The following is a 25,925-nucleotide window of genomic DNA, read 5'->3' on the forward strand; positions in this document are numbered from 1 at the left end:
CCATGACTACCCTGCTGCATCAGCAATGGATTCAAAGCTAGGTCAGGTTTAAGATGGCGGCGAGAGTGTGCTTGTAAAACCACTCATGACAGGACGACGTGGAGGTTATTGCTCTCTGTGGTCAAAAATCAATCAGACACAATGAGTCATTGTATAGAATATTTGAACAATAGTTGCTGGATAGCTGTAATTAGATTCAGTTAACAAGTAGGAAACAGCATTTTCCCTAAATGGTCTGAATTTGTCCATGCCAAGTCCTTTCTCTCCATGACTCGTTTGTGATATCTAAGTGGGCTTTTGACTCATTTTGTAGCTCGAGAAATGTTTTAGCCCAGTGTGTCTAAAGTGATCACCAAAGTCTAAATGCTATTGTCTTTATATCAAGAAGAGGATACTTAATAGCAGTCCATGTCTAAGCAGAGTCTAAGCAGTCTGCCTGTACTGAGCTCCTGTGAGGCACTTTGCCAAACGTGCAAGTGCTCCAGACAAAACAGCGCTAATCACATTTGATAGATTGATTAGCAGTTAAAAGCCTCTCTTTCTTAGATGGAATCAATACATTCCAAATGATGCCATCCTGTCTAGGTGCTGCCTGCCCGGCTCCACGTCCGCTTTCAGAACTGCCGATCGATGCGGCAGCCGGCTAATCGGATGAAGCCTCGCTCATATCCGTCCTGGTGTGGAAACTGGAGGTGAAGGGAGGGAACGGAGAGCCCCCTCCTTCCCCCTTCCTCCCCCCCTCCTCCCCCCTCCTCCCCCGTCTCCTGTCTCAATGAACTAAGAAATATGGAGCTCTTATAGATTGCTGAAAGTCTTCCAATAACAATCTCTCTTTTTCTCTCTTTCTCTCTCCTCCTCCTCCTCCTGGGTTGTCTGGACAGAATGACTAAGTGTGACGTGAGGAACTACCTGGAAAATATTTATAGTGTTCCAGTAGCAGCAGTTCGCACCAGGATACAATACTGTAAGTACCCCCCCCACACACACACACACACACACACACACACACCATACATACAAATACACACATCTACAAACACACAGCCACAGTAAGTACTTAACGAGCAGACTTTCACCAGAGTGCAGACAGGTTCAACAGGACGAGAACATGGAGCACCTCCGCCACAACAGGCACTAACAGGCACGGTCTGCGCCCAAGCACTTCCAGTACCAGTCCTCCTGCCCCACACACACACACACACACACACACACACACACACACACACACACACACACAGGTCAGGCCCCCTGGGCATGGGTCCTCTGCAGGGTGAGAACATACAAAGAGTTGACAAGCCACTGGAACACGATGTATGGCCCAGAGGCAGAGAGACAGCGCCTGGCTCTAGGTTCCGGGGCTTTCTTCAGCAAGCGTCTCAGGGAAGCTCAAGCACAACAGCATGTTCTGCACAAGTGCCTGATCTCCATAACATTTCTTTCTCTTGTTATCAATGAACAAACTGGAACAGGCTGATACAATGTTCTAGAAGTCTCTGAAGGTCCCTTTCACTTCATATCAAGTTTTAACTTCTCGTCTCAGATTCAATCAATATGAACATAGGGAAGTTTCGAAAACAACTGCAAGGAAGAAAGACCTGGAGCCCAGAGTGTGTATCATGTATTCTGGTTCACTTTCCTTCAAAAACAAGCTCTGTGATGATTACCGGTTGTGATTACCGGTCGTGATTACCGGTCGTGACTATGTAGCATTATGAGCTAGTCCCTTTCTTATTTTATTGGCAGAGAGGAGACAGTTTTGGAACGGATAGCTTTGCTAGCGGTTAGCGTGCCTATCTGGGCTCGCGTCCCCCACAGCTGCTAACCTTACAGCAGTGTGGTCGCCAGGACGATCCCAGGACAACCCTGCGCTCTTCTCTACACACACACACACACACACAGGCTTACAAACCTACTGTGGGGGTCTAAGTGGGCCAAGCATGGTTACACAACCACCCCCCCCCCCCCTTTCTCCTCCTTCCTTTTACAGTTGAGCAGGATCATAGACTCAGGCTGAGCGTTATATCATTGACTAAATGAGCCTTGTGGCTTTTTATGGGGGAGGAAATGTTTGGGGTTAGCATGGCCTGTTTAGAGGCTCTTTTACAGGGGTAGAAATGTGCAAGCTCCTGAAGGAACAGGGGGGAAGGGGGTGGGGCATGGAGAGGGATGGATGGGAGGTGAGGGGGAGTTCGCCAAAGGGAGGAGGAGGAGGAGGAGGAGGAGGGAGGATGGGTGGCGTAGGTGTGACATGAGCCTGTCACTGAGACTGTTGTGTTGGCAGAGCCACACAGGGAACCCTCTACCCATGAAGGAAAGAAGAAGAAAACCATCGAGAGAGAGAGAGAGAGCGACGCTCTGTTGGGTAACATGGAGGAAAACCCATCAGGGTTGTGTTTATGAGTGGAGGGTCTGGTCCTCTTTAAAAGCAGGCGAAAAGGGAAGCCCCTTGGGAGGGAGGGAGGGGGGCGAAGGGGGCGAGGGGCCCCCAGGCGATCTGGAGGTGCGTCAGAGAAGGTATCCCGCCCTGCACCAGGGTTCCACTCCATTGGCAGTGTAAAGAGGGGAACGGGTTGGGAGAACGAGGGGCGCAAACGACCCCTTTCTTCCCACCGCCTACGGCGGGGGTATTTTGGAAGGCGTTGCCACGGTTACCCCTCCCGCTCCGGGGCCTGTAACGTGATAGCCGCCTGCCAGACCGCGGGCTCTAGACCAGAGAGGGTGATTAGGAATTACTTGTTAGTTTTTTTTTTTTGTGCGTGTGTTTTGTAAGTGCCTTTTTATCATCTACATAGCAACCCACATTTTACCTGATTCATCTAGATTTATTGTGTGTGTTTGTGACTTTCCTTCTCACGGCGCTAAGGACATAGGGTCTCCGCATCGGGGCTTCCCCCACCACCAGCAATCCTGAATGTGACACACAAACACACACGACTCTTACACCTACATAGGGGCCACTAACTGTGTGTGTGTGTGTGTGTGTGTGTGTGTGTTTACATGCTAAGGGCTTTCCCTGAGCTGTGGGTCTGGCTGTTGATGATTACACAAAACACACCTATGTTCGCACACACACACGTACAAACTCCAACACACACCTCCATATGTGCACACACACACATATGGACTCATATCTCATTACAGTGGAATGTTTACCTCGTGATTCATGTCATAAACCGTTCCCATGACAACAGCAGTTACGGTGAAGACCCACAGTGAGTTTTCGAGGTGGAAAAATGTTGTTGCTTTGTCACTTTTTTCTGCCCGTTTGTAGGTTTTTCTACTGTTTTGGTAGAAAAATCTTCATTGGTTTAAGAAACCTACTGTTGGTCTCCTGGTTGTGTGGTAAAGTCCCTCTCTCTCCCTCTCTCTCTCCCTCTCCCCCTCTCCCCCCCTCTCCCCCCCCCCCCCCCCTCTCTCTCTCTCTCTCTCTCTCTCTCTCTCTCTCTCTCTCTCTCTCTCTCTCTCTCTCTCTCTCTCTCTCTCTTATCCTCTCTCTCTCTCTCTCTCTCTGTTATCCTCTCTCTCTCTCTGTTATCCTCTCTCTCTCTCTGTTATCCTCTCCCTCACCCTTGCACTTTTTCTCATCCCGTCTTCCCATCTCTTCTCCCTCTCTCTTCTCCCTCACCCTCCCCTTCGAGTCGCCCCTCCTAAACAACAGTGGAGTAGAAAACTCGAGAGGTGTGATGTTATGGCCTCTGGAGAGTTTACCCTGCGTCCCCTAGTCAGCAGGCCCTGGGTCACTTCCACACACACCTGTAGACACGTCTACACACATCTACACACTGTCCTAACGCCTCCACAGACAGGTCATGAGTCTGTGTTACGTCTACACTTCAGAATACACCATCAGAAACAAGTGTGAAGGGCCCAGCGTCTTCTGGATGGACGGTAGTGTCATGTTGACGGCATGTTGGAATAAACACAACCAACCAACCAAAGAACAGAAGAAGCTGTTTAAACTGAAACCCTGACAATAACCCCTCTCCCTTTGTTCTCCCTCTCTCTATTACTTTCTCTCCTTTCTCTCTTGATTACTCTCTATCTATCTATCTCTCTCTCTCTCTTTCCAGGTACGAACAAGAAAAGAAATCACCTGAACCAGAAAGTGAAGAGGCCTGATTACAAAGTGGCGTACATTCAATTGGTGAGCTGACACATGCACACACACACGTTATGCCAAGTGGGTAGCAGGTATTTACAGTACCTGGACTCCCGGCTAGGATAACAGTGGAGGTGGAGATGCAGGTTTCTCAGTAGCACCCAGGGGCTGTTGGTGTTGCCTGGGAGGTGGGGCTGGGGTTTGGGGGGATGTTATTAACACAACATCCCCCTCCATCCAGAAGAATCTTGGAAGAATTTTCCCCTCTCTCCCCCTGCGTCTCTCATGACGCTTTTCTAAGAACTGCTTTGACTCAGTGGCCCCTCACTCATCCCTTCTCATTGTAGACCCCCCCCCCCCCCACGCCACACACACAGTGGCTCTGCTCTTATTAGAACTGTGGAAATATACGTCACCGCTGCCCTCTCAAGACAGACTGCCACAGGCAACGCTGCCCCCTTCATCCTGCTGCTGTCCTCTTGAGAACCCCTCAAGTCTCTCTCTCTCTCTCTCTCTCTCTCTCTCTCTCTCTCTCTCTCTCTCTCTCTCTCTCTCTCTCTCTCTCTCTCTCTCTCTCTCTCTCTCTCTCTCTCTCTCTCTCTCTCTCTCTCTCTCTCTCTCTCTCTCTCTCTCTCAAGACACACTGGGGTTAGAGAGAGAGACTGGGGTTAGAGAGAGAGAGACTGGGGTTAGAGAGAGACTGGGGCTGAGAGAGACAGACTGGGGTTAGAGAGAGACAGACTGGGGTTAGAGAGAGACTGGGGCTGAGGGGGCTAGAGAGAGAGAGAGACTGGGGCTAGAGAGAGACAGATTGGGGTTAGAGAGAGACAGACTGGGGCTAGAGAGAGAGAGAGAGACTGGGGCTAGAGAGAGACAGACTGGGGTTAGAGAGAGAGAGAGAGACTGGGGCTAGAGACAGACAGACTGGGGTTAGAGAGAGAGAGAGAGACTGGGGCTAGAGACAGACAGACAGACTGGGGTTAGAGAGAGAGAGAGAGACTGGGGCTAGAGAGAGAGAGAGACTGGGGCTAGAGAGAGAGAGAGAGACTGGGGCTAGAGAGAGAGAGAGACTGGGGCTAGAGACAGACAGACTGGGGTTAGAGAGAGAGAGAGAGACTGGGGTTAGAGAGAGAGACTGGGGTTAGAGAGAGAGAGAGAGAGACTGGGGTTAGAGAGAGAGAGAGAGAGAGAGAGACTGGGGTTAGAGAGAGAGAGAGAGACTGGGGTTAGAGAGAGAGAGAGAGAGAGAGACTGGGGTTAGAGAGAGAGAGAGACTGGGGTTAGAGAGAGAGAGAGAGAGAGACTGGGGTTAGAGAGAGAGAGAGAGAGACTGGGGTTAGAGAGAGAGAGAGAGACTGGGGTTAGAGAGAGAGAGAGAGACTGGGGTTAGAGAGAGAGAGAGAGACTGGGGTTAGAGAGAGAGAGAGAGAGAGACTGGGGTTAGAGAGAGAGAGAGAGAGAGAGAGAGAGACTGGGGTTAGAGAGAGAGAGAGAGAGAGAGAGAGAGAGAGAGAGAGACTGGGGTTAGAGAGAGAGACTGGGAATGAGTGGGGCTAGAAAGAGAGCTATTCACTCCCACCTCCCTATAACCCTAACCCTACTAACCCTAACCCTACTAACCCTAACCCTACTAACCCTAACCCTAACCCTACTAACCCTAACCCTACTAACCCTAACCCTACTAACCCTACTAACCCTAACCCTACTAACCCTAACCCTACTAACCCTAACCCTGGGTGAAGAAGTCCCACCCATGGCCCATCTCCAGGGTCACTACCTTCACACCTGCATCTGACGTGAGATCCCGGGCCCATTTGAACCCCTCCCAACCGCCATTTCAAGTTTCTTTTCTTTGAAATCGTACAACCCCCCCTGCCCCACACCCCTGTTGAAAGTAAACAAACAAAGTCTTATTTCATGAAGCCTTTGATGGGAATATGAAGAGATGCTTTTGTTTAGTGCTGGGCTGGTTTGCTGCTGCCCAGATCAGTCCCTGGCAATGTAGACTATAGTTCCCCCACCAGTCCAGACATCCATCTTGAAACGGATGAATAATTGAAGCGGTCTAAACATGACAGTTTGAAAGACGATACATAATTGAAGCATCCATGAGACTTCCTCTTGTCTGAAACTCGTTCTTCCTGAGAGCCTTTGTGTGTGTGTGTGTGCGTGTGCACGTGCACGTGTGTGTGTGTGTTGGTCTCTGGAAACCTAACGTGGAAGACGTTTGTCTCGCACCAGTCACGCACAACTATCAGAGGTGTGAGCATGCATAAACTGGCCCATCAGGCTTCAAACTCACACACACACACACACACACACACACACACACACACACACACACACACACACACACACACTTGTACACAGCTTGTGACACCACACACAGCCCTGACACAGACCTGGTTTGAGGAGTGTCCTGGGGGCTTGGCCTGAAGACTGCCCTGCACAAGGCTGTCTGAACAGGAGCAGCACTCAAACATGGACTCTCCAGACTTAAATGCCCTCGATATATAAAACCCATAAGATCCTGCTTATTTCTCTGGCAAGTTTGCAGAAAAACATGCTCACACGTACGTACACACACACACACACACACACACACACACACACACACACACACACGGACACACAACTCAGGGGGGGGGGGGAGACTTTCTTTTGCAGTGGTGGATAGAAAACAAGATTGTTCCTAATTGACTCCACATGTGGGGGAGTGTTCTGTGGCTCACAGCAGCCCTCCCTCCCTCCCTCCCTCCCTCCCTCCCTCCCTCCCTCCCTCCCTCCCTCCCTCCCTCCCTCCCTCCCTCCCTCCCTCCCTCCCTCCCTCCCTCCCTCCCTCCCTCCCTCCCTCCCTCCCTCCCTCCCTCCCTCCCTCCCTCCCTCCCTCCCTCCCTCCCTCCCTCCCTCCCTCCCTCCCTCCCTCGTTTGTGGTTGAGGGGAGGCCTTGTGTTGGCAGGGTTCCGTGACGGCCATTTTTCTCAGGGCAAGGGGGACCCCACTACAGGGAAAAGGATTCGCGTTTGTGAGAGAGAGAGGGAGAGGGAGGGTTGGGTAATGTGGGGGGCCGAGGGAGGGTTGGGTAGGGGGGTGAGTGAGGGCATGCTGGAGTCATGCCAGAACAGGAAGGACCCAGAGACGGACGGACGTGGGGGGGGAGGGGGGGAGTGCTGAGGAGGAGGAGCTGGGAGCTGAGGGGTGAAGGAGGTTCAACAGCCCAAAATGAAAAACTTCAGCAGGCTACACTTCAGTGGCCTGGTCCTAGTCCTAGATTCTCGAGTTCTGGTACTAGATTCTGGGGTCAGAGTTTGATGCACAGCAAAGACTAGCCTGGAATGACTGGTGTTGGCCTAGGGTGACTGGTGTTGGCCAGGCATCTCCGACATGGGTCTAGACAGACAGACAGACAGACAGACAGACAGACAGACAGACAGACAGACAGACAGACAGACAGACAGGCAGGCAGGCAGGCAGGCAGGCAGGCAGGCAGGCAGGCAGGCAGGCAGGCAGGCAGGTCGTCTGGAGCAGCAGGCTTCTTGGTTGTGAGGGAGTTACACATCTCTGTATACAACCCAATAAACCAATGATGTCATTCTGTAGTAAACATCTTACTTGTGCTTTTGAGCTCTCTCACGCACACGCACACACACACACACTTTTATTCACACCGTAGGTGAGTGAGGCTGTAGTTAGGGAAGATCGCGCTGACCCTCACATAGGAACACGCTCAGTGAAGGGTGACCAAGACACCAGGTCTCTGTAGGGGAGTATTGAAGGGTTTATTACTTCCATCAAACCTTCAAACCGAGGCCAGCCTGCCACGTTTCTCTTGTAAAGGAAACATGCAGCTGCTGTTAAGCGCCCATCCCACCATACACACACCCCTACAGCTAGCGTGTGTCAACGCTCGTTGTTTGTTCCCGCGTTGCTGCGTTTCCCGGAAGATGTGAACAACATGTTTGATGTCACCAAAGGCCAAACACCAATCAGATCAGCCGGCTCCCCTGAGCATGCTCTACTGGATTACAGCTAAACAACACAGGACTTCCCCATCTGTCTCCCCTCTCCAGCACTCTCTCTGTCACTCTCTGTTGCTCTCTTTTTGTCCCTTCTCTCTCTGTCTCTCTCTCTGTCTCTCTCTCTCTCTGTCTCTCTCTGTCTCTCTCTCTCTCTCTCTCTCTCTCTGTCTCTCTCTCTCTGAGAGGGAGGGAGGATCTCTGTGGAAGAGCAGGGGAACATGGTGAGGGAAGGAGCGTGGTTTGAGGGGCAGGATGTAGGTGGTCCATCTGATCTGACACTAGATGGCAACGTTTTGCTGTGCAAGGAGACCCTTCCTCCAGCCCCCCTTTCTGCCTCTGATAGCTGCTCCAACCTCTCCTCTCTCCCTCTTATCCTGTCCTATCTCCTCCTCTCTCCCTCTTATCCTGTCCTATCTCCTCTCTCCCTCTTATCCTGTCCTATCTCCTCTCCTCTCTCCCTCTTATCCTGTCCTATCTCCTCTCTCCCTCTTATCCTGTCCTATCTCCTCTCCTCTCTCCCTCTTATCCTGTCCTATCTCCTCTCCTCTCTCCCTCTTATCCTGTCCTATCTCCTCTCTCCCTCTTATCCTGTCCTATCTCCTCTCCTCTCTCCCTCTTATCCTGTCCTATCTCCTCTCCTCTCTCCCTCTTATCCTGTCCTATCTCCTCTCCTCTCTCCCTCTTATCCTGTCCTATCTCCTCTCCTCTCTCCCTCTTATCCTGTCCTATCTCCTCTCCTCTCTCCCTCTTATCCTGTCCTATCTCCTCTCTCCCTCTTATCCTGTCCTATCTCCTCTCCTCTCTCCCTCTTATCCTGTCCTATCTCCTCTCCTCTCTCCCTCTTATCCTGTCCTATCTCCTCACTTCTCTGCTGTGCAATCCTCTCGTCTGCTCTTATTGACTCCTTATTGCTCAATACTTGATGCAACCCCACTTGGGATGTATGGAGTGGGGGGGCGAGAGAGGGGGGAGAGAGGGGGAGGAGAGGGGGGGCGAGAGGGGGGGGGGAGGGGGGAGGGGGGAGAGAGGGGGGAGGAGAGGGGGGGGGCGAGAGGGGGGGGGGAGAGGGGGGGAGAGAGGGGGAGAGGGGGGGGCGAGAGGGGGGGAGTGGGGCCCTGTCAAGGCTAAAGCAGGATGACCCCCCCCTTTCTCTGTCTCTCTGCACTCCCTCACCCCTCCTCCCCCCTCCTCCCTCTGGTCCTGTTGCCCTCGTGGAGCCCCCACACTCTGGGCCTGGAGGTGCTGAATCAGGGGGCGAGGGGAAATCCTGCTTATCTGTGTGGAATTTTATTATTTTCAACTATTTGGCTCATGATTGCTTGCCTCCCTCCCTCTTCCTCATCCTCCTCTACCTTGTCACGCAAACTCTGGGTCGTCGCCCCTCCATCGCTCGGTTCCTCTCTCACCCCCCCAGTCCCTCACCTCCAGTCTGCATAGTTATTCACGTTAGGCTAAACTCTCTATTTCTGGTGTTTTTCTTTCTGCTTCTACCTCGTCTCTCCCTCCTCTTTCCCTCCCTTGTTCTCTCTCCTGTTCAGTTCAGTTCAACATGCTTTGAGGCAGACATGCACGAACACACGTTCACAGTGCCTCAGCAGCAGTGTAAACACTCAAAGTGGAAACAGTTTAACTTGTACTGCATGTGCAGATCACTGCCCAGCATGCAACACACATATTTTTTAATGTGCCCCCAGTTTCCCAGAGTTATTGTGGAATGGCACGTATCTAGGTGTTTCACCTGATTCTGTAGCTGTCTTGTCTGTCCCACAGAAACATGATTTATCAGTTTGAATGCGGGAAAACAAAGAATGAAACGGCGCTAGTCACAGTCATGTGTTAGGCAGCTTGAGTGCATTGATGAACGCGTGTGCGTGTTAGTGACTGTGTTTGTTGGTGTGTTTGTCATCGAGAATGGGAGAAGGAGAAGGAATGTGAGTAGGTTTCATAAGAGCGGAGAGGACAGAATATGAATTATAGACAAGTGAGTATGCTCTCAGGCGTCCCCCCTCTGTCTTCACACACACTTTCCTCTCCACTTTGTACAAACACATACATTTGCTATTTGTTTCTCTGCAGTAATATTCAAAATATACTTTTTTTGATAGACCACAATACTGAGGACATGTAGATATTTGTCTCTCACATACACACACTATCTGGGCCAGCCTTGTACTGCCTGTTTCATCCCATCCCCATCTCTCAGGATCTTAGATATTCTCCTCCCTTGTTTCCTCTCCTGTTTCCTGCATAACTTAGACACACACACACACACACAGACACACACACAGACAGACACACACACAGACACACACAGACAGACACACACACACAGACACACACACAGACACACACACAGACACACACACACACACACACACACACACAGACACACACACAGACACACACACACACACAGACACAGACACACACAGACACACACACAGACACACACACAGACACACACACAGACACACACACACAGACACACACACACACACAGACACACACACACACAGACACACACAGACACAGACACACACACACAGACACACACACACAGACACACACACACAGACACAGACACACACACAGACACACACACAGACACACACACAGACACACACACAGACACACACACAGACACACACACAGACACACACACACAGACACACACACAGACACACACACAGACACACACACAGACACACACACAGACACACACACAGACACACACACACAGACACACACACAGACTTGATGATTATGCCTGACCTTCCGTCCTGACACGGCTGTCACTTTGATCAGCCAATCAGCATCAGGCGCCACCCAGGTCTGCTCTGGGATGACCGCACCACTGATGCGACCTGCTGATAGGAGCTGCAGCATTTCCTGTTCTGGTGGTTTGATTAGTTTATTTCTTCCTCAAACAGCTGGTCCTCACATTCCTCTGAACGGGGGTGACCGGAGGGGGGGGGGGGGTTAAGCGGTGGGTAGGGTTGGGGGGTTGGGAGAAAGCTATAGATAGTGGGGCTGAATGAGTGCTTGAACAGGGCGAGGAGGTTGGAGATTGAGCTTAGAGGGATTTGGGGGGAGGGGTGTAGATGACGAAAGCGGGGGGGGGCCTCATCCTGTGGTTGTTGTTGCCGCCGTCCGATGTTTCTGAGCCAAGACGAGCGTGATCAAGACCCTGGTGAGCCAGAGAGGCTCCATTACCAGGGTCCAGTGTCTACTGAAGAAGCCGAATACAGCCAGGCCTCGAACAAGCCCAGACATGCTCCCACTGGTCTGTCTCTGGGCAGGGAGCTGTGCGTGTGTCTGTCTGTGTGTGTGTGTGTGTGTGTGTGTGTGTGTTTATTGGTGACCCTATAGAAACCAGAGACGAGAGCGGCAGCTCTTGGATCTGTCCCAGCCAGGGGGCTGGATGTATGGGAGTGAGACGGGGTGAGAGAGAGGGAGGGAGGGTGAGGGGGAGGGAGACGGGGTGAGAGGGAGGGAGGGAGGGTGAGGGGGAGGGAGACGGGGTGAGAGGGAGGGAGGGTGAGAGGGAGGGAGACGGGGTGAGAGAGAAGGAGGGAGGGTGAGGGGGAGGGAGACGGGGTGAGAGGGAGGGAGGGAGGGTGAGAGGGAGGGAGGGTGAGGGAGGTTGAGAGGGAGGGAGACGGGGTGAGAGAGAGGGAGGGAGGGTGAGGGAGGGTGAGAGGGAGGGAGGGAGGGTGGGAGGGAGACGGGGTGAGAGGGAGGGAGGGAGGGTGAGAGTGAGGGAGGGTGAGAGGGAGGGAGACGGGGTGAGAGAAAGGGAGGGAGGGTGAGAGGGAGGGTGAGGGAGGGTGAGAGGGAGGGAGACGGGGTGAGAAAGAGGGAAGGAGGGTGAGAGGGAGGGTGAGGGAGGGAGGGTGAGAGGGAGGGTGAGAGGGAGGGTGAGAGGGAGGGTGGGAGGGTGAGAGGCAGGGAGGGAGACGGGGTGAGAGGGAGGGAGGGTGAGAGGGAGGGTGAGAGGGAGGGTGAGAGGGAGGGTGAGAGGGAGGGAGGGAGGGTGAGAGGCAGGGAGGGAGACGGGGTGAGAGGGAGGGAGGGTGAGAGGGAGGAAGGCTGAGAGGGAGGGAGGCAGGATAAGAGGGAGGGAGGGTCTGAGGGAGGCAGAGAGGGAGCAGGGTGGGGGGAGGGAGGGAGGCAGGGTGGGGGGGAGGGAGGGAGGCAGGGTGGGAGGGAGGCAGGGTGAGAGGGAGGCAGGGAGGCAGGGAGGGATTAGGGTGGGTGGGAGGGAGGGAGGGTGAACAGGGAGAGGGAGGGAGGTTAAGAGGAGGAAAACGAGGGAGGGAGGGAGAGGGTGTCACAGGGGCAGAGAGGGAGACCAAGAAAGAGAGACAGAATGGAGGGAAAGCATTTAGCCTGGAACAGAAAAGGAAACATGCAGACTTAGAACCAACTCATGTTAAATAAGTCTAGTTGTCACTATTTTAATGGAGTCTTTTCATATGCATCATGTGCAAACTGAGACCTGAGTCATTTGGTTGAGAGCGGCGGTAGAGATGTCGGTAATTGAGAGAGTAATTTGTGCGGGGGCAGGGTCGTGACCCCGGCCAACCGACAACAGGATGCGGCCGGCTCTCACTGACATTCTCCCTCACATCAAGAAAATGGTTTCTAGCAATTTCTGCTCTGTTCCCCTCCCCTTTTCTCTCTGACAGAAAGATTCTCAAGCGATCCTGAATTAAGAGGACTCCTCTCCCTCGCCTGGCCCCCTCTCCCTCGCCCGGCCCCCTCTCTCTAGGACAGAGCACTGCTCCTCTCCCTCGCCCGGCCCCCTCTCTCTAGGACAGAGCACTGCTCCTCTCCCTCGCCCGGCCCCCTCTCTCTAGAACACGCTTCAGTGTGGTTTACGCCAGTAGCTTCTGTCAAGGAGAGAGTGTGAGAGAGAGCTAAAGTGTTTTTGTGTAAGAGAAAGACTGTGCGTTTGAAAGAGAAAGCGAGTGTGTGTGTGTGAGAGAGAGAGAGAGGGAGAGGGAGAGAGAAAGATGTGTGTGTGTGTGTGAGAGAGAGAGAGAGAGAAATGTGTGTGTGTGTGTGTGTGAGAAAGCAAGAGTGTGAGACAGTGAGAGTGAGCAGGGGCCACCCATGGGCCTGGCCAGAGAAACAGCAGCTGGCTCTCTTCTCTCCTCTCTCTCCTGTTCTCTTTTCTTCTCTTCTCCTCTTCTTCTTTCTTCTCTCCTCTGTTAATATACTTGTTGATATATTTACAAAAGTCACAGACCCCCATCAAACCATGTACACATTCCACACTTGTGAAGTGTTTTGAAAGCCACGCACACCACAGCTAATCCTTGTAAGCTCACCCCTGTGGCACTGCCTGGTTTCGAACCCTCTGCCGGTAGGTCCATGGTGGTCAGGTTGGGGTCAACCACACGATGAACTCAACTTCAGATGAACACCTCTCTCCTTGAACATGGTCAGACGGCAGAGGGACCACAGTTTTGCTCTCGCCTACGACAGGGTGATGGCCATTAAACACTTTTTGCTTGAAGATGGCTTGAGCTGAAAAGATCAGCTGTTTTGTTGTTGTCCATAGCAACATACTTATAATGCATATTGTAAGTGTAGATACAATTTTTGATAGATATTGAAAATATTTTGTACTTCAACATTTATTTTTCTTAAATCACATCTTATTGCCATTGTTTGATTTGAAGCCTCATGGAAGAGACCCTCACACTGCAGACTTAGCAGATCAGACTTTAATGACAAAACATTCTGTATTTTAGAGCTGACCAAAATATTCATTAGTTATCAGTCAAGTCCCTTATAGACATGAAGTAATGCACTCAAGTCCTCTGCAGTTGGAACATCTAATGGCTGCGTTTCAGTTTCACAAACATGAGAGGACAACTGACATGTGCAGATTGTTGCCAAATTGGACTGATAGTTTTCCGCTCTATTGCAACTCAAAACCTGCCCTTAAAACCCAAATTACAACTTTCCAACTTTTGTTTTTGGCAACGCTTTAGTGTGAAAGGGTTGTGTTCCCCCCAAGAGACCCTGCAGACTTGCTTGTCTTTTTGACCAGAGTTAACAGTTAAAATCGTTCTAGACATTTTTGAGGTATTTTTGATGGTTACAGTCCAGCTGAGGGAGATATGTACACTATATTGCCAAAAGTATTCACTCAGCTTACCAAAATCATTGTATTCAGGTGTTCCAATCACTTCCATAGCCACAGGTGTATAAAATCAAGCACCTAGGCATGCAGACTACTTCTATAAACATTTGTGAAAGAATGGGTCGCTCTCAGGAGGTCAGTGAATTCCAGAGTGGTACCGTGATAGGATGCCACCTGCATCCACGCCTGACATCACCAAGTGCAACAGCGTCCGATGGAGTTGGGTACAGCACGCCCCCAAAGGAGCAGTGAAGACGACTTCTCGAGTCACGAGTCACACTTCTCCCACTGGCAGTCTGATGGACCAAAGGATAAAGTTTGGTGGAGGGGGATTATGCTGTGGGGTTGTTGTTTGGGACTTGGGCTCGGCCTCTTAGTTCCAGTGAAAGGAACTGTTAATGCTTCAGCATACCAAGATATTTCATGCTTCCAACTTTGTGGGAACAAGATCTCCCTGTTCCAACATGACTGTGCACCAGTGCACAAAGCAAGGGCCATAAAGACATGGATGAGTGACATTGGTGTTGAAGAACTTGACTGGCCTGCACAGAGTCCTGACCTCAACCCCATCAAACACCTTTGGGATGGATTAGAGCGGACACTGCCAGCCAGGCCTTCTCGTCCAACATCAGTGTCTGACCTCACAAATGCACTTCTGGAAGAATGGTCAGCAGCATTCCCATAAACACACTCCTAAACCTTGTGGAAATCCTTCCTAGAAGAGTTGAAGCTGTTGTAGCAGCAAAGGGTGGGCTGACATCATATTAAATCCTATGGTTTAAGAATGGGAAGTCACTCACGTTCATATGCCTGTGAAGGCAGACCACAGAATACTTTTGACAATATAGTGTAAATCAAGCTATTTCCAAATACAGTCTGTGAATGTGTACAAAATGAAAGCTTCAAACTGGTTGTGATGCAGCCTAAATTGACTTCCATGGAGCTACACGTCTAAATGAGACAGACCCAGTGTAAGGGCAGGGTCCGGGCCCGCTGGCTGGGCCCGCTGGCTGGGCCCGCTGGCTGGGCCCGCTGGCTGGGCCCGCTGGCTGGGCCCGCTGGCTGGGCCCGCTGGCTGGGCCCGCTGGCTGGGCCCGCTGGCTGGGCCCGCTGGCTGTTCAATGCCCAGGTCTAGTCTGAAACCTCCTGAAGTCTCTGGGCCAGTTGTGGAGTGGAGGGAAGGGGATTTCCATCACCTCTAGCATCCACATTTCCCTGTACTGATCTCACATTTGTCCCACTCAGCGCGTTTTCTCTCCTCTGTGCTGGATACGCTTTCTGCCCAAACAACACTATGTAGATGTTCAATAACAAACCTGTTTTGTTCTGCTGCTGTTCAAGGTTCCACACAGAACACAACCACTGTTCAAGGTTCCACACAGAACACAAGAACGTGGCAGGACAGGGCTTCTAACACGCTAAAAGAACCCATCATACTCGTCACTCGATGCGCTGCGGCCAAACTCTGCTTGCTTGAACAGAACAAGACATTGAATGTGTCTAATAAGCTCATATGCACTCTTTGACAGACAAACGCACACACAGCTAGGAGCGAGGAAAAAGAGATGGGTTGGAATGGACCCAAAGGTAACATTTGCGTTCCCTCGACTTTTTCTGGTCCACGGAGAAGAGAATTGAGTGTTGTAAAAGGTGCTTGATGTGCGTAAGAGGTGAGTTCACATGGCGGTGGTGTGAGCCAGCCAGCACTGGTCTGTGAAGAAGACGATGGCTTCCTGAGGGGAACCTCAATCTATACACTTTCTATCTGTTTATCTTCCTTTCTATCTTCCTGTTTCTCTCTTACTCTCGCTCTTTTTTTGTTTTCTCTCTGTCTCTCTCTCTCTCTCTCTCTCTCTCTCTCTCTGTCTCTCTGTCTCTCTCTCTCTCTCTCTCTCTCTCTCTCTCTCTCTCTCTCTGTCTCTCTCATACTTGCCCACACAATGGGTTGTGTTTGGCTCAGAGTTCAGTGGGGGTTGGGAAGTGTGTGTGTGTGTGTGTGGTGGGAATGGGGGGTGGTGGTAGTTAGGGGGGTAAGTGTGTGTGTGGTTGGAATGGGGGTGTGGGTGCGTATGGGGGGGGAGCGCTGCTTTGGCTCCATGTATACATTACAAACGAAAATATTAATGCTCTGCCAGTACTCGCTCTGGCGACGGAAATGTGTCTGACTGATGCAGGACATACACCCCCCCTCCAGCCTCTCTCGTGCACACAGGTCCTGACTCTCAGCCTCTCTCGTGCACACAGGTCCTGACTCTCAGCCTCTCTCGTGCACACAGGTCCTGACTCTCAGCCTCTCTCGTGCACACAGGTCCTGACTCTCAGCCTCTCTCGTGCACACAGGTCCTGACTCTCAGCCTCTCTCGTGCACACAGGTCCTGACTCTCAGCCTCTCTCGTGCACACAGGTCCTGACTCTCAGCCTCTCTCGTGCACACAGGTCCTGACTCTCAGCCTCTCTCGTGCACACAGGTCCTGACTCTCAGCCTCTCTCGTGCACACAGGTCCTGACTCTCAGCCTCTCTCGTGCACACAGGTCCTGACTCTCAGCCTCTCTCGTGCACACACAAGTCCGGACTATCCCAGCCTCCTGCCAATAATAAGAAGGCTTGTTTAATGTGCCTCAACGCAGTGTTGATCTGAATCGGGGGCTTTGTTGTTTTTGTGAATGACTCTGTCTCTACCCTGTATTAATCTTCAATCCGTGTTTACTTCAAGTGTCCAGCGCTGAGCGCCCTAACGGGGGGTTGTCATGCACACCAGGTCCCCCCCCCACCACCACCCCTGGATGTGGATTAGATTGGTTCTGGCCCGGCTCAGTCTTGTTTTTCTGTCTCTCAGGCTCCTCTGCTGGGTTCAGAGCTGTGTGGCAGGGGCTCCTCCACTGTTAGCAGGTTCTGCTGGGGTTCAGAGAGGACTGGAGTTTGTACACACACACACGGCCACAGAGTTCCAGTCCCCTTGGTTAGGCTTGATGTTTGTGCTCCGGGCTTCGTGTTCCTGGACGACGGGAGGTTAGCAGGGGGGGAGACCCTGGGCGCCCAGCACACACGCTGGTGTCTAGGTGTTTGTGGCCCAGACAGGTCAGAACAGGGTCATATTCTGACTCCATGTTAGCATCCTCACAGTTGCCTCGGGAACGTCAAACCTTATGAAAGTTGTGGTGTGTTTTCTTGCCGTTTCCTGGTTGAAATTGTTGTCTTTTCAGCACAATCAATTTTTAATATGTCATCTTATTTGTGTAATGTAAGTGAATTTGAATGTGTGTATGTGTAAGGGGTGGGGGTGGGTGTTGTGAAAAGGAGTCTTAATGGCTGTGTGTGTATTTGGGTGTTTGTGATTGGCTGCCTGAGTGAGAGAACTGTGCCACAGGAATTCCTACCTGGATTCCTCCAACCAATATAATATAAAACTAATAAGACTTTATTTATTTAGCAAATTTCATACTAGAATTGCAGCTCAAGGTGCTTTTACATAAAATGCATAAAAACAATAATATAAGTAATAAAACCCCTCTGAGATAAAATTAGTAAATGTTTTGCTAAAAAGATTTAAGCTGTCTTGCGTGTTTGGGTAATATGTTTCATAGTTTAGGGGCGTAGTTGACAAAGGCCGCATCACCAATCTTCTTGGTGCTTGGTGCTTCTGGTGACCTCTAATAGGCATACATCTGATGATCGCAGTGTTCTAGCTGGTGTGTAGTTAGTAAGAGAGTTAGCAATGTAGCTAGGTCTTTGTCCATTCAGAGCTTTGTATGTGAGGAGAAGGACCTTAAAGTCAATTCTGAAGGTAACAGGGAGCCAGTGTAAAGTAGCTAGGACAGGACTAATGTGTTCTCTCCTTTTTGGTCAATAATTATTGACCAAAGTTTTGGTCAATAATGTAGCTGCAGAGTTTTGAATGAGCTGTAGTCTTTCAGTGGTTTTCTTGGAAAGACCAGCGATAAGTGAGTTACAGTAGCCCAGCTGGCTGGATTTAAAAGCATGCGTCTTGGTTTATGAATGGTCATACCTTTGCTATATTTCTGAGGTGAAAGAAATCTGTTTTGGTCACTTTATTAATGTGAGAGTTGAAATTCAAATCTGAGTCCAGGACTACACCGAGATTTGTCACCTCTGGTTTAAGACAGGGGGTTAAGCCTCCTAGATTCTTAGTTAGCGTCTCTCTTTTGGATTTGGGGCCACATAATAGGACTTCAGTTTTGTCTTCATATAATTTAAGAAAGTTATCATTCATTCATTTGTTTATTGCTGACAAGCAGTTGGTAATGGATGGCTGTTGCATTCAGTGGATATATATAGTTGTGTGTCATCCGCATAGCTATGGAAATCTATATTATGTTGTCTGATTATGTCGCCGAGTGTTAACATATAAAGAGAAAAAGTAATGGACCTAGGCAGCTTCCTTGAGCAACCCCGTAGCAGTTCTCATGTTTCTTAGACCTATGGTCTCCTAAACTAACAAAACTTCCTTCCTGTGATATATGATTTCATCCAGTTCAATACACTGTCCATAAACCCAATAAGCTTTTCAGTCTATTGATTAGGATGTCGTGATCAATGGTATCAAATGCTGCACTGAGATCAAACAGGATAAGGACAGACACTTTATTTGCATCAGAGTTTAATCTGAGGTCGCTAATTATTTGGTGAGAGCCGTTTCAGTACTGTGATAATGAATCGCTGCTTTTCATTAGCTCAGCCTTGGCCAATGGCAGGCAGCCATACCTTTGCATTGTTGTGGAAGTAGTTGTTTTTGTTTGTTGATGTTGCCGGGGGTTGTGTTTCGTCTCCAGAGTGACATTGGTAAACCCTGAAACCAAACATCATGGCATCTGACATCTTGCAACACACACAAACAGAAACCTCAGTTGTGGAGAGTTTTGGTGCAGGTCAGGGCAGGACTATTCTGTGTTTTGGTTAGCTGAACTAGCTTCAGCCCCTTGAGGGGATCAAGCTCATGCTAGGTGGTGATATATGCATTTTTCTCTATGTTTGGGGAATTGGAAACATAATAGCATTCTCTCAGAGACCGAGCGGATCTCTGTTGCCCACACACTGACCCCAACATACTGCACATATTTGGGCTCCAGACTTGTGTTGTTTCTGGCTGGTTTGTGAGTAGCATGAGCAGCCGTTGGCTGTCTTCAGGTCTGGAAGGACTACACACAGTTAATGAACCATCTCCCAGTGTGAAGGAAGATGGATTGGATCTCGCTGGGTTTATCGTATTGTGTTACATAAACAAGAGTTAAATACTCCATTTCCAGTAAGGAGAATGTTTGTGAAATATCATCATTTCTGATTTTGCAGAACAGGGAGAGGATGACTGAGTGATAAAGCAAGCAAGAGTGATATCTACTGTTAATGAGGGTGATAGTTACTGTTAGTGATGGTGATAGTGATAGTTACTGTTAGTGATGGTGATAGTTACTGATAGTGATAGTTACTGTGAGAGATAGATATAGTGATATATACTGTTAGTGATAGATATAGTGATAGTTACTGTGAGAGATAGATATAGTGATAGTTACTGTTAGTGAAGGTGATAGTTACTGTGAGAGATAGATACAGTGATAGTTACTGTTAGTGAAGGTGATAGTTACTGTGAGAGATAGATACAGTGATAATTACTGTTAGTGAAGGTGATAGTTACTGTGAGAGATAGATACAGTGATAATTACTGTTAGTGAAGGTGATAGTTACTGTGAGAGATAGATACAGTGATAGTTACTGTTAGTGAAGGTGATAGTTACTGTGAGAGATAGATACAGTGATAGTTACTGTTAGTGAAGGTGATAGTTACTGTGAGAGATAGATACAGTGATAGTTACTGTTAGTGAAGGTGATAGTTACTGTGAGAGATAGATACAGTGATAGTTACTGTGAGGTTAGATAATGATGGTGAGGAGAAGGATGAGCAAGAGTCACATTCTGACCACAGGAGGGGATAGATAGTGGAACGTTGTGTGCGTGCATGCCTGTACTCAACAACCCATGTGTGTGTGTGTGTATGTGTGTGTGTGTGTGTGTGTGTACACGTGCGTGCGGAGGGGCCCAGGATGCATTAGTGGAGGCCAGAGATGATCTAAATAATGGATGTGATCCTCACCTTCTGAATAAGTGAACAGCAGAAGATAGCAGGAGAAGCGGACTCTCAGATGAAAGGATTCTTCTACGTGTGTGTGAGGGATGCGGAAGGAAAGCGATGGAGTGAAGAAGGGAGAGCGGATGAGGTGGAAGCTGGAGGGGTGGATGGAACGTAGAGTAGTGAAGACGAGGGGCCAGGATCCTCTGTGAGAGCCGGGTGTTTGAGGGTGGATAGGAAACCCTGGCTTGGAACTCATCCAGGTACCTGTGTCTTACAGTACCTGTGTCTTACAGTACCTGTGTCTTACAGTACCTGTGTCCTACAGTACCTGTGTCTTACAGTACCTGTGTCCTACTGTACCTGTGTCCTACAGTACCTGTGTGTTACAGTACCTGTGTCCTACAGTACCTGTGTCCTACAGTATCTGTGTCCTACAGTACCTGTGTCCTACAGTATCTGTGTCCTACAGTCCCTGTGTGTTACAGTACCTGTGTGTTAGTCCCTGTGTGTAACAGTCCCTGTGTGTTACAGTACCTGTGTGTTAGTCCCTGTGTGTAACAGTACCTGTGTGTTACAGTACCTGTGTGTAACAGTCCCTGTGTGTAACAGTACCTGTGCTTGAGTGTCTGACAGGCCTCCTGTGGTGTGTTGCAGGGACAGCAGCAGACCTTCTCCTTCCCTGACGTCTTTCCGTCGATGGATGCCAAGCCACCCGAGGGCTCAGCTGAAGACATCCAGGACAAGTTCATGGAGGACGAGAAACAAAGACAAAAACCAGACCCTCGAAGAGGAGGGGTCACGGAGTGGTTTGGACTCTAGCCAGCCCGTGTGTGAGAGAGAGAGTGTCTGAATAGATGATCGATATGCAAATGTAATAAAACTAAATAAATATTTGTGTAAAGAGAGTATGGAAGTGTGTGTGTGTGTGTGACTCGGAGCCAAACCTCAGTACGCTTCTGAACTTCTTCTCAGATCTTGTACCTACATCACCTCATTTGACCCTCCTCTCATGACAAGTTTTCTCTTGCTCTTCTTTTGTTTCTGTCCGTCTGTGTTCCTCTGCCACCCGCTGCACAGCCAACCGGTCCCAACCCTGCCATCACAAATGTTTCTCGCCCCTTTCTCTCGAAAGCCAGTTCTGGCCCTGACTCGCTGGCACACGATCTTGACATTTGAAGGTATTATTTCAGCCACACAAAATGCATGGCTGTCAAGCAATTAGTGATTTCGAGGAATAGCCGCTTATGTTACGCAGCCAGCCGACCGGGAGAGGAGAAAGTGTACTTTGTTTAAATGTGGCCTCGCCTTGCCTGTCTCTGTTTAACTAAACGTTGGAAGATATAAAAGGTTGCTTGTCAAGACTCATCTGCTTACTGTAGCCTTTTTTTTCCATTCATCTCCTCTCTTGTCTCACTACTGGCTCTCTCACAGCTCCCCCCCCTCCATCCCCTCTCTCCAGCCCTCCATCCCCTCTCTCCAGCCCTCCATCCCCTCTCTCCAGCCCTCCATCCCCTCTCTCCAGCCCTCCATCCCCTCTCTCCAGCCCTCCATAACCTCTGCACGCTGTCAGGTTGGTCCAGTAGTGTTTAGACTGAGTAATGATCTGTGGTCTGAACCTGGCGGAGGAAAGGAGTCCTCTCTTGCCGTAAGCTAGTCTTGCTCTTTTGAGGGTTTTCAACACTTTCTCAGAGCAACCTTTGTGTCCCGGTACAGGGAAGCACCGCTGTACCCCCACCCCCCAGTAGTGAGCTCCAACACTGGCTTGTTAATCCATGGGTCAATCCGGCTGACTGGAAGCCCTAACCTCACTGCGCTGGCCCTGTCCCAGCCCAGGAGTGGGCAGTCCCAGTTCCTCTGCCGCGAGCGGAGCCCCCGCCCCACAGCTATTCCTGGCCATCGCTAAGGAGATTGTCAATATTGATCCTGTTGGTCATTGTCTCTTACCTGGAACCTTGTCCCCCATGCGTCGCCATAAAACTATTTGATTTAGAACAAAACAAGCCCCCCCAAATCCCTCTTTCTCTCCCTCCTCTCATTCTCTCTGTCACCCAGCAGCTGTTTCTCCAGAGGGCTGAGAGAGACAGAGCGAGAGCCTGAATTCCTGTCTGCTCTCCTCACTGCCTGAACAGACCCCCCATGAAAGTTGGGAAATCTCACTCTAGATGTTTGCCAAGTAAGCCCCTCCCCCAGCCAGCTCTCCCTTACTCTCCCTCTGCTCATGACCAATAAAAAAGCGGGGAGAGCACAATGCCTTTGCCCCAGTCTGCCGTCCCTGCATCTGGCAGCCATTTCCCTGTTTGTTAACACAATGTTCTCCCTGCCTGTCAATCAGTCTGAGGACACGAGGGGGGGGTGGGGGGGGTGGGGACGCCCATCCCACCAGGGTCGTCCACTGAGACCCAACCGGTCCTGCTCAGGCAGGCTGAGCTGCCGCAGAGTAGTGAGGGATAAGGAGAACTCTGCCTGCATGCGTGGAGGAGAGAAAGAAATGAAAGAAGTGGTGAAGGAGAACACGATAGTGAGGGGAGGGAGAAAAAAAAAACATGACATCATCAGAGAAAATGCTGATGTGACTTTGGGAGTGCAGAGGGCTGTCTCCCTCTCTCTCTCTCTCTCTCTCTCTCTCTCTCTCTCACCCTTTCTCTCTCTCACTCTCTCTCCCTCTCTCTCTCACCCTTTCTCTCTCTCTCTGTCTGTCTCTCTCTCTCTCTCTCTCTCTCTCTCTCTCTCTCTCTCTCTCTCTCTCTCTCTCTGTACCGAGCAGGTCATGTTCCCAGCCCCACATGGTGGGTTAATGGAAGAGGGTTGAATATTTTAAACAGCCCTCCACTCTCTCTCCATCTCTATCTTCTTTCTTTTGGCCCTGCATTACATGAGTGGGCTTATGACCCTATTTTTGCTACCGCAGTCCAAGTTTGGAACGTGCCTGACATCACCCTCTATTTCTGGACGAGTAGAAGCTGTTCTGGAGCTGGACTGGACTGGACTGGGCTGGGCTGGGCTGGGCCTGGCTGGACTGGGCCTGGCTGGACTGGGCTGGGCTGGGCCTGGCTGGCTGGCTGGCTGGCTGGCTGGCTGGACTGGGCCTGGCTGGGCTGGGCTGGGCCTGGCTGGCTGGCTGGCTGGCTGGCTGGCTGGCTGGCTGGACTGGGCCTGGCTGGGCTGGGCTGGGCCTGGCTGGCTGGCTGGACTGGGCCTGGCTGGACTGGGCCTGGCTGGCTGGACTGGGCCTGGCTGGACTGGGCCTGGCTGGACTAAGTGGGGCTGAGTTGGACTGGAGGGTCCCTGGGGGGGCTTAGCCCCCAGCTCACAGGTTGCAAATGTTCCCTCTTCCACCTACAGAACTTACATACATGTAAGGCACACTAATATCTAAGCCAACAAGACAACTGATACATGACCTGGAACTCCTATATCGCCTCCCAGGAGCACCCAGCACTACTGGAACTTCACTCGCCAAACCTTCTGCCCTTGGCAGGGGCCAAGGAGGTCCACAGTGGGGGGTCGCAGGGCTGGGATGGGGGGGGCATGGAGGAGGTCTGCCTGTGTTGAGAGCTGTTGTGGAAGCACCACGGCCAGACAAACCTGCTATTAATAGCTATTAGCTGTGTGCTGGATGATGTAGAGGGAAGAGCCAGGGGCTCCCTCACACACAGTCAGGCTGTTCACACACACTAACGTCACGCTGTATCGCTCACTCACGTGCACCCTGTGACTTACACACGGTAGCCACACATGTAAAGTCACACATGTTCATGTGTTAGACAACTACCCTCCACTCCCAGTAACACACACGCACACCCCCCCCCCCCCCCTCAAGTCGTGAGGGCTCCTGCACACACACACACACACACACACACGTTTTGAGCGTCTCAGTAGTGTTCACTAAGACAACTCGGATCACCTGCTGAGGAGATTGCTGGCCCCTCTTGGCCCACTGACAACACATTCCTGCTTCCCCAGGCTGCCATTGGTTCATCTGAGCTCAGCTCCTGCTTCCCCAGGCTGCCATTGGTTCATCTGAGCTCAGCTTCTGCACTCATTCACCCCATGTGTGTGGGAGCGTGTGTGTGGGTGAGCGTCTGTGTGTGTGGGTGTGGGAGCGTGTGTGTGAACGCCTTTGTTTGAACTGTATGTTTCAGTGGAAATGGAGGGAACCGTGGTCATGTGCTTCATTCATATGAACATTTACACACACACACACACTCACACCTGATGCGTACGCGGGGGTTCTTTTTGCGACACCGTCGTGTTCGAGGTGCTCACACACACTGCTGCCCATCTCAAAGAGTGAAAGTGTCTCCCCCCACACTGCATTAGTGGTTACCTCCAATCAACACTGCTCTCTCCTGCCTGGTGGCCCCAGCAGATACTGCTCACCACACGTTTGACACACATTTGCATTTTAAACAAGCTAATAATAATGTGACTTAAGGGGGGGGGGGGGGTGGTGGTGCTGGTTGGAATTACAGGATAGAGTGATTGAGAAGGTAGAAGACAGAGGACAGGAACGACTGACAGATTTGTTCAGTCAAAATCAACTGTATGGTGGAGTCTTATGTCTACTTGCGTGATGTGGGACAGTAAGACACAAACACACACACACACACAGTAACGCAGGATATACCACGTAATGGAGGCTTTGGAGACTTAGTGTGAGACTGTTTAAATGAAACGTCCAGACTTGTAGTGGTGCCAATAACATCCAACATCTATGTCCCTCCCTCCCTCCCTCCCTCCCTCCCTCCCTCCCTCCCTCCCTCCCTCCCTCCCTCCCTCCCTCCCTCCCTCCCTCCCTCCCTCCCTCCCTCCCTCCCTCCCTCCCTCCCTCCCTCCCTCCCTCCCTCCCTCCCTCGTCTGTCTGAAAAAAGAATGGAAAGGAGAGCCAAGGAAGGGAGAGAGAGGGGGAGGGGGTGTATGGGGTAGGGGGCAGGGTCTGTGTGGGGGGGGGGGGTGCAGTGCACGCTTGTTGATCTCGACAGGGCTATTTGTCTGAGAATGCTGTGGTCTGTAGACTATATTGGTCCTGTGGTCTGTAGACTACATTGGTCCTGGTCAAACAGGCATCACAGGGGGAGACACAAAAATTCACCTTGTGCTCAATACGGGAAGATAACTTTTGTTTACAGGCACACAAGGAGCACAAACGCTCTCACCAAACAGCCCGTCTGATGCCTCCCAGCGTGCTGCGGAGCCAGTTGGAGCGCGCTGAAGACGGGGGCGTGGGAGAACAGTGCTGGACTGCGTGAGGACAGACGTGTCAGGGATGATGTGTGACTCTTCACTGAGTCTCCCTGCTCTCTCTGGCCATCTATAGTCTGCTGTTTCTCAATGACTCCCTTTCTATTTCTCTTTCATTCTCCTCTCGTCCTGATTTCGCCTTGACGCCGGTCCCTCGGCTGAGCTCTGTCTGTGTAGAAGAGAGCCTCCTGGAGGGGGCCACACCTCCCGGGGGGCCGCACCCAGCCAAACAAGGCTCAGGGTCATGTCAGGTCAACTTGTCGGTCTGTCCTGTTCTTTTAACTAGCACAGTGGGCAAAGCAGAGCAGAGGGCCCGGCAGCACGGC

General features: G+C 51.0%; 1 protein-coding gene across 1 annotated transcript in view; it reads left to right on the forward strand.

Moving 5' to 3' along the window:
- mrpl23 (mitochondrial ribosomal protein L23) overlaps window positions 1-21,723 on the forward strand; it is a 29,246-nt gene extending 7,523 nt beyond the window's left edge. Inside the window, exons 3-5 of the mRNA XM_084672413.1 lie at window positions 882-964; window positions 4,071-4,144; window positions 21,013-21,723. Coding sequence (XP_084528539.1) covers window positions 882-964; window positions 4,071-4,144; window positions 21,013-21,177 — 322 coding nt within the window. The 3' untranslated portion in view covers window positions 21,178-21,723. The remainder of the gene's footprint in view (window positions 1-881; window positions 965-4,070; window positions 4,145-21,012) is intronic.
- The last annotated feature ends 4,202 nt before the right edge of the window (window positions 21,724-25,925 follow it).

Source organism: Hypomesus nipponensis, chromosome 14, assembly GCF_054491055.1.
Source record: "Hypomesus nipponensis isolate SF chromosome 14, ASM5449105v1, whole genome shotgun sequence".
Classification (NCBI taxonomy): domain Eukaryota; kingdom Metazoa; phylum Chordata; class Actinopteri; order Osmeriformes; family Osmeridae; genus Hypomesus; species Hypomesus nipponensis.